This window comes from Pygoscelis adeliae, unplaced genomic scaffold (genome assembly GCF_000699105.1).
Source record: "Pygoscelis adeliae isolate BGI_AS28 unplaced genomic scaffold, ASM69910v1 Scaffold284, whole genome shotgun sequence".
NCBI lineage: Eukaryota > Metazoa > Chordata > Aves > Sphenisciformes > Spheniscidae > Pygoscelis > Pygoscelis adeliae.
This window is the reverse complement of record NW_008824671.1, coordinates 412756-421577: the sequence shown is the minus strand read 5'-3', so window position 1 is coordinate 421577 and position 8822 is coordinate 412756. Positions and strand designations below refer to the sequence as shown.

General features: G+C 42.2%; 1 protein-coding gene across 1 annotated transcript in view; it reads right to left on the bottom strand.

Annotated features, from left to right (window-relative positions):
- RAB11B (RAB11B, member RAS oncogene family) overlaps nt 1–7940 on the bottom strand; it is a 10116-nt gene extending 2176 nt beyond the window's left edge. Inside the window, exons 1-3 of the mRNA XM_009322991.1 lie at nt 7729–7940; nt 5552–5745; nt 3938–4018 (exon numbers count right to left, since the gene is read on the bottom strand). Of these exons, the coding sequence (XP_009321266.1) occupies nt 3938–4018; nt 5552–5745; nt 7729–7940 (487 nt within the window). The remainder of the gene's footprint in view (nt 1–3937; nt 4019–5551; nt 5746–7728) is intronic.
- Between the last annotated feature and the right edge of the window lie 882 nt (nt 7941–8822).

Genomic DNA, 8822 nt, shown 5'->3' with positions numbered 1-8822 from the left:
TAAAATAGGGAATCATTTTTGATAAAACAAGTGGGCAACATAATCTAGAAACACCAATCAACAGGATGCTTGCAAAACGTCATTGCGCAGCAGCAATGACGGTTATCTATTTCACACTTTACCTTCTAGCAAGCTGCTACTACCAAATGATAGAAGTGCCTACTCCTCTCTGCAACAAATCAGTTTTCCCACCTATGACAGTAAAAAGCCACATGGTTCCATAAAGCCCCATATTGATCCAAAAATGCTTTTCCCCCCAAGAGAATTAATTTATTTCACTCAAATTAATTTATGCCTGAAAGCACACAGATTCACAAAGCTGTAACAGTTGAAGAGAGACTGCCAGGTTAAAAGCTTTCAGAAACAAACCATTTCTACTGCATAGTTAGTAGAAATAGTTTAAGTTGAAAGGTTTTTAAATTACTTATTTCACTGACTGTAAGCCCTTGTTCCAACTTCCCTCCATTGTGAGACAGGAAAAGGGCAAGTACCTCCCTGGAAGTCTGCGGTAAATATTATGGTCACATTCATACAGCCACAGCCTCAAAACAGCAACACCCGAAGTCTTTAGTAAGGATTAAAAAGCATGGGGGACTATGTGGGTTTTGTTTACTTTTTTTTTTAAAGAAGCTGCACATATGTACATTGTTTAAAATGGAAACCTTTAACCCAAGACTGATCTCGTTGCCATTGGCTACCTTCAGCTCTTTTTGCTGAAAGGAATGAGGAGAGCTGTACAAAGCTTGTCACATCCCCTTTTTCTTTTGTGCTCAGTGGTGTATTTTAGTACTAGCTGTTCAGAGTCATTGCCAAGCCCTCTTTTCTTTGGGGTAGCATCTGTTAGGGTTTTTTGTTTTGTTTCATTTTCTTCCAGGTCTTTAGTGATCCCTCAAACTGGCGGCCAGTTAAGGAAACTCCTGCCCTGCTGCTCCCGCCCTCTTCCCTCCTCCAAGTCCCCTGCGGTTGCTCCCAACTCACTGCTCTACACAGTACATTTTCCCAGGTTTCTTGTCCTGCCTTAGAAGGATGATTCTCCTCCAGGTAATCCCTCTAGGAAAGGCCTTTTCAGGACTACTCAGTCTTACTAGCCACATGCCCACTGTACCTGAACTGGACAATCTCAACACTTTTGGGAGCCCAGGATGCTGCTAAGAGATAGTGTTTTGAGTTCAGTTTGCCCAGGCCTGACCTCTGCTCGAATTCTGGCTCCCCAGGTATCTTATCTTTTACAGCAGACCGTATTGGGGCTCTCTCCTTAGAGCAACCTTAGGCCATCTTCTCTACCCAGGGTCAGTCTCAGTACAACACTGCAAGGGAAGACAGGATGGATGGCGACTGCTGAGCTACACTCAGAGCACTAAAACCATGGATACCATCTCAAAGCACCAGGGAAGTTGCCTCAGATCCAGCCAAGTGTCACAGATAAGCAGTGAATCTACTATAAGGCTGCCCTGTGCAAGAGACAGGCCCAGCTCAGGTACCAGGCGGTCTTCTCCATGGTTTTGTCTCAACAGCAATATTCTCCAGTTGCTTCACCAGTAGCTCTAACAACTCAACACAAATCTTGCTGGGCAGCAAATATAACACATTCTAGTCTGTCAGGCTTTTTACTTACAGGAGCAGCTTGGTCATCTTCCTCTAATTGCATCACATTTCTGGTACCAACAGAGTTGGCCAGCACCAGACCTAGTGATCCCAACACTTCTTACTGCTTCTCTGCACACCTCTGCAAAAGAAACCTAAAAGAGCCTGCCTTACAGAATTCACCATATTAAAACTCAGCTTTTTTTCCTAGTAATAGGCTCTCATTCATACGTAATCAAGAAACAATAATACAAAGCCAATTCTTTGGTCAGCATTCAATAAGCAACATACACCAGATACTTCCTGATAATCAAGTAGAAACAGAACAAAGGCTCATTCTCATTTAACTGAAATCAATATCTGGTCACAATAAAGCTCAGAACATGCTCATCTTGAGATGTTGTGGGACATGTAAGTCAGGCACAACTTCACAAAACAGTGTACAGAGGTGAGACTATAGAGGTAGTTTATCGGTCTAGAATTCAGCCACGGTAAGCAATAGTCCGGAATTGGATCTTGCCAACTCTTCATGTTCACGGTATGGATCTTAAAGAGCTTTTCAAGAGACAGAACAAACACACTAACAAATTATATGGTGTTTTCCCCTCTTTACAACAAGATTCAGATCTCATGGGACAGCCAGAGGTAGAACAGTAATCCAATACCTGTTTGATAGCCCTCTTCCTATTTAGATATGATTTTTAAGGGTTCTTTGCCAATTACCAATTACTTCATTTTCGGAGTGGAAGACTATGCTTTGAAACATCAACTTCCCTGTCACCCTCAAACAGTATTTTGAGATATGACTACTGCAGAACATGGAGTAGAAGGCAGAGTCTCTGAAAGCAGAGATGCTCAAGGTTATCAGGGTTAGCTCTAATTCAGCAGTCCTGCAGGCCCATGCTGGTTTCCTTCAGATACCCTTGGGTGCGACAGCACCATGCTTCCCAGGACTCTGCTTCTGAGGATTAGCTCAGGCACAGAGCTACCCAAATGCAGAGTCACCTCAGACTGGTCCCAGAATAATACATCCTCAGGAACACAAAGTGCATACAGTGCTGACACACTCATACAAACTAAAGTCTAGCTAAGATTAGAGTAAGAGCAGGCTAAACCCCAAGTTCAGGAAGAGTTACCCACCCCAACTGAAGTAAGAACACAGAGATGAGCAGCGCTTATTTTAAGCATCTCTCTTGCTCTGTGTGCTTCCCACTTTTACTGCCTGTAGGCTACATATCTCCCAGCACATATCCTCATCACTTCAACCCTGTCCTTCCTCGTGACCATACAACTCTCACTTCTTGGCCAACCTCACTTTGAGGGAAATCAGCAAGTTCCCCATGTGCTGCATTTAGCCTAGAACAGAGCTGCACTCTTCCAGAGGCCAAATGAGCACTCAGCTCAAATTTGCAAAACACCAGCTGGAAATCCCTGTGAGCCTACTAACAAAAGTGCTTTGGCCATGGCTTAGCATAGTAAGGAGGACTTGCTGGTGTACCTACAGTAATAAAGCTTTACTGGTGAATCCTAGGCCTCACATGCAGTAGGGTGCTCCCTTACTCCAGGGCCAAGAAAATACATGCAGGCAACAGCTCCATCTTAAGGAGTGGAAATTAAGCCCCGGTCTGAAAGAGGAAAAAAGCAAGTAGTAGAGTACTACTACCTGGAATACCTCTGATACTACATGCAGTGGACCTACTACATGAGCCATGTAGCATTCCCACACATACAGCAAGTCTGAAGCTGCAACTGGACACTGTGCACTCAGTAGCCACATCTGCAGCAGTTATACATGCTGAGGAACATTCTTGGGCAGTGGAAATCATAACCCTGGCCTCATTTTGGCCTGTGATCACTGTCATGGTTCTTAAACAATTCCTGGGACTCTTCAGGTACATTCCCAGAAGGCAGCCTGCATGCAGCTATGCTGTTGGTGCACAGTCACCTACAACCTTTGCCATCAGCTGAGAACAACAGTTCAGTAATCTGGACAAAAATATTATGTACCAGTCTGCTTTGGTGCAAGAGAACACACTGGAACATTTAACTTCCTAGCATGGCTGTGGCTTCACTGCCTAGACTTTGTGCAGGCACAGAACTGCTAGTGCCTTTACAACAGTGCTATTGCAATAGCTTGAATTTATGGAACATCAGGAGAGTTGAAACCTCCAGATTCTTGGGCAGAAAGGTATGTGTGGGGTGGGAGGCAGAACATAAAGGTAAGATTAGAAGGCTTGCAAACTAACCATCATTCCCAACATTGGTTTCCAAAATATTCTAGATAGCTGCAAAACATGCCCATGAAGAAGATCCACTACATCAGGAGGTCCTCTGAATCCATAACAAACCATACCTGTAAGGATGTTCTTGAAGGCTTCTTCTACATTTGTTGAATCCAGAGCAGAAGTTTCAATAAAAGATAAGTTATTTTTTTCTGCAATAAATAACAAGTGGTTCGGTTAAAAATTTTAAGAGCACTTTATTTCACCTTTACTTTGAGGTTTTCACCTTTATTTTTAGGCCAAATTAGCCAGGGCACGGTCTTTTTTTTTTCCTGTTACACGAGGAACAACTTGGTGCACGATTTATTTAGCTGCTAGCATTTCAACAGCATCATCTTTGACCACTGCCTTTCCATAGTGCGAGAACATTTTCCTCACTGCAGCCCTTGTTCAGTCATGTAATACAGTATTATTCTCATCTGGCTACAGATCACTCCTAGAAGTACCTTGAGCAAGAGCACAGGCAAAAGCATGTTGGCTACAACAGGAATCACAATTCTCCTCTGCAACCCCAAAAAGGTAAACAGACCTACACTTTCCTAATCAGACCCCACCTCCAAATTACAATAAAACCCCTAGTAATACAGTCTATTTTCTTCTTTCCTCTTACAATGCAAGAGAGATGTATTTTTTATTTTAAAAAAAAGATTGTGATTAACACCCAAACATCACACCTAGAATGGCACTGTACCACCTACCCAGAAATAGGCAAATTTCAGTCATAGAGCTTAAACAGCAACACCTGTACTATCACTAGCTATTTAAAACACAGCCTTAGTAGGAAGTCAGGGGCAAAAAATAAGATGTTGAACCAAGAGACCAAAGTAATGCACTATCTAGGGTGCCTACTTGTTTTGCTTCTCTTATGTAGACTTCACTTCTCATTCATCTGAAAATTTAGAGTAGTTTTACTAACTACAGGGTACTTTGCTTACTAGCGGACTTCAGAAAACATGTTTAAACAAGCCCTAGTAATATTCCTAGAAGGATTTTAAAGGCTATGCATTTAAATTCCACCTCCAAGCTTGATAGCCACACAAAAGTAACCTCAATGTCCCTAGGCCTATAAGGGCAAAAGAGTGTTTGACCAGTGCTCTGCAAGGTAAGGAAGAGAGAGAAGTAATGCAGTGGCAGCAGCTCACATAACCCACTTGATTTCTCCCAACAATTGATAATCTCCAAGTCTGATGATCACTGCATTTAAATGAAGCTAGATGACACTACTATATGCATCAGTGCTCTGGAGCAGAAACTACACCATCTAAGAGAAGGTTCAGTATTCATTTGCAGCTGTCCACATTGATATGTCAGTAGAACCAGTCCTCTAGGAAGGAAGGAAAGACATTGTGTTGCAATATTTTGTATTTATATTGTGACATTTTCTCTTCTAAATGTTGCTTACTGTTTCTAGCCTTGCTAGAGGAAGTATTTAATCTTCAGCTATCAAGCAGCTCAAGGACAGTGTTTCAAAAACACGTACTACCACTAGATTAAAAAAAACCCACACACACTATTTAATAAGCCAAGATGTTTTCATTAAAAAAAACAAACCTTAAATGCCTTTTTTGGGTCAAAAATAAAACTTGAGGTGAAAGTTCAGTCCTGGACAACAACAGCGTGATTACAGCTTGCACCAACATCATCAAGTTCAGAAAGCAGCAACCCAGAACACACTGTCTACAAACCTGCAAAAGCCCGGGCCTCATCAGTGGGCACAGCTCTCAGATGGCGGAGGTCACTCTTGTTACCCACCAGCATGATGACGATATTGTTGTCTGCATGATCTCTAAGTTCCTTTAGCCAGCGCTCCACATTCTCATAGGTGAGATGTTTGGCAATGTCATAGACAAGAAGAGCCCCAACAGCACCACGGTAGTATCTGAAACCATAAGGCACATTCCTGTACAGAGAGCTCTGTCCAAGTTATACCAACAAACCTGGTATCTGGCTCTTCTATACTGGTCACTACTAAAGTTAAAAACATTTCCCCCCACTTTGGAAAAAGTTGTGCTGATGCAAATACTGTTGTTGGGTTTTTTTTAAGCCTAAACCCAAGTTCCAAATGCTGGGTTTTTTTAATGGCATTGCTAAAAAATTCCAGTGTATGTAACAAAATGCTTAAGAGACTGCAGAAGCCATGACATTTTTTAGTCTGCTAAAACAGCATGCAAGAAAACTCACAATGCATTTCAGAATCAGTACTGCTGGAAGGTTTTTGTAAAGTTTAACTTACCTTTCTACTAAGAAAATAGTCCTTAGTAAAATGTCAATATTTGTTGCTGATCTTTCAAATACCCCCCCGTCTCTCTTAAAAATTGAAGAGGGAGACTCTGGGCTATACTGACACTTATCCACAAGCCCGTAACCCGAGAACAGAGTTTGCTCCCTCAGTGCAGGCTTGGGCCCATTTCAACTGAAGCCAAGGGCTCAGGACAGCACAAGCCAATCTGTACCAGCAATCCTATAATGTCCCTATCTCTCTCCCACACAATCCTACCATTTCTCCTCTGCTCCGCCAGCACCTGTCCACGTCGTTGAACCAATTCAGGGCACCAAGTCAGCAGAAAACATTCACTTTTTGCTGCTGGTTGGTGTTCTGCTGGCTTAGCAAGCTGAACTGGCCTAGCAATGTGTCAAGCAGGAGCTCGTGCCAGCACAAAGGAGAGGCAGGATCACAGGACTACAGATGCACTGATTCTCATCAGTCAAGTCTGTTGTTGAACCAGACTCAGCCAGCAGTTTTTCTGCTAAGCTTTTACAACAGTAAGAACAATTTAAGAGTCACAAAAAAATTCTGAAAAAACACGCTAACAATTATGGAAAAGATGCAATCTGAAATCGCCACCTACATCTGCTTCTGCATTACATTGTTTTTGCATTCCTTCCCTATAGGTGATTTCCTTGGGGCTCCATGCTCTTCTATTTTTCTCCCATCTATTGTGCATTACCCTATTTCACCTCAATGAAAAAAGTTCCCCTTACCTTGAGTTTAATACAAATGTTTCAATCTGTGCATGTTCAGAAACAAGTTTGTACCTTTAAAAACTGATATATATCTGTAACACTAAAAAATTTCAACTCGAGAATAGGCCCTGGATAACTAGGCCTGCCAATAGGGTTTGGGGTTTTTTCCCCCCTCAGAAAGATACTTTTGCCTACTACCTGCATAGAAACAGATACACCCAGAGGTTACATCTGAAGACACCATCTGGAGTAACAAGGTGCTGTACATGAAAGCTTCTCAACAGCACTGTTCTACATAGGGATGTGCCTAATGCTGCAGAGTCAGCATTATCACATTTGCCTTGCTACTTACTGGTTATTCAGCATGTGCTCTTGGACCTATTTTTCAGGGCTGTGACTAATTCAAAGTCATTGAGATTTCAAGGGAATTTGTGGCTGCAGACTGTCCTAAAGATACCCTCAATCTCAAGATTGAGGGGGCAATGAAGACCAGGAGCCACTGGTGTTATGGTAAGCTACCATGCCTAGACCAAAATTTGATGCCAAACAGTACCCAGGTTCCATCAGAAATGACACTCATTCCACATGAATGTGGATAGCACATCCAGGACAGGTAAAAAACCCAAATCACAAGACTCAAACAGAATTTCCCACACTTTTTATTTAACCTGTCATTTTTTCTATAATAGCATCATTAGAATCTAAAAATTACTTTCATTATATTAATCAAGGAACACAAAAGTATTTGCTATCTTATGACTTGGATCTACACTGAAGTCTGTCGTAATGATTTTGTCACGTGTCCCAAATATGTTTCATTAATTCTCTACCCATAAATTTATCTGTACCATCTCTGCTAGAATTCTGCTGTTAGCCTGAGCAAAGACATAGTACTCACGCTGAGGTAATGGCACGGTATCGTTCTTGTCCTGCAGTATCCCAGATCTGTGCTTTTATCGTCTTCCCATCCACCTGGATGCTCCTGGTGGCAAATTCCACCCCAATGGTGCTCTTACTCTCCAGATTGAACTCATTGCGTGTGAAACGTGACAGAAGATTACTCTTCCCAACACCAGAGTCTCCAATCAACACAACTGAAAGAAAAGACATTATTTTTGAAATTAATTCTTCACACCAGCATTTACATAGCGCAATGGTGCTACCTGGCTGCTATGTTGCCTTGCAGGCAGGACCCAGAGGACTTGCACAGCCAGATAAACGTAGGAGAAAGTTATGCTGACAACACCTCAGACTTCACTACACATAGCTTGCTTCCCCAGCCCCAAAACAGCCCCAAGCCTTTTTGTTGCTAGCAGCTGCTCAGTTCCTCAGAGATGGAAATGAGAAATGCTACAGCGACTGTCAACAGCTAAACATTGCTTTGGAGGCCCAAGCCACCACCAGTAATTAGAGGTAACTAGATGTTCCTTGCATACTCGACCTTTTGCAGAGGAAGGCTGCAACCCACATTTTAAGAAACACTACAGTCAAGAACACGGCAACAGGTTACCTGTCTGCCTGACAAAAGCCTGTGTACAGTATAAGCCTACTCTATTTTTTTTTTTTTAAAAAAACAGAGTAAGTAAACAATTATTTACGTCCCTGGTGGGGTCATACAGGGTGTTATATTTCAATAATTTAATTCATAAATATGTTCACCACAAAAAGAGGAAAATAGGAGACATTTGATACTACAAACAAGATACAAAGCAAAGCAGAACTTCATCCAGCAAAACGAGCTCTAGTAGATTGCGTGAGAAGTAAAAAATGAGCTAAAAATCTCTGCCTCCACACAAGGTGTTGCCATGTTAACAGAAAAATGTTAATGCAGAGAGATCTTCAGCACACAAACCCCAGCTTTACTGAAAGGAATTATGAAAATAAAAGCTACATCTCGTAGTAGGAGTTCCCCCCTACTTTGGGGCTGAAGCTCTCTCGGGATCTCTGCTGATCCCGAGGCACACCTCTTTGCCATTCCTACTCGAGCAGGCT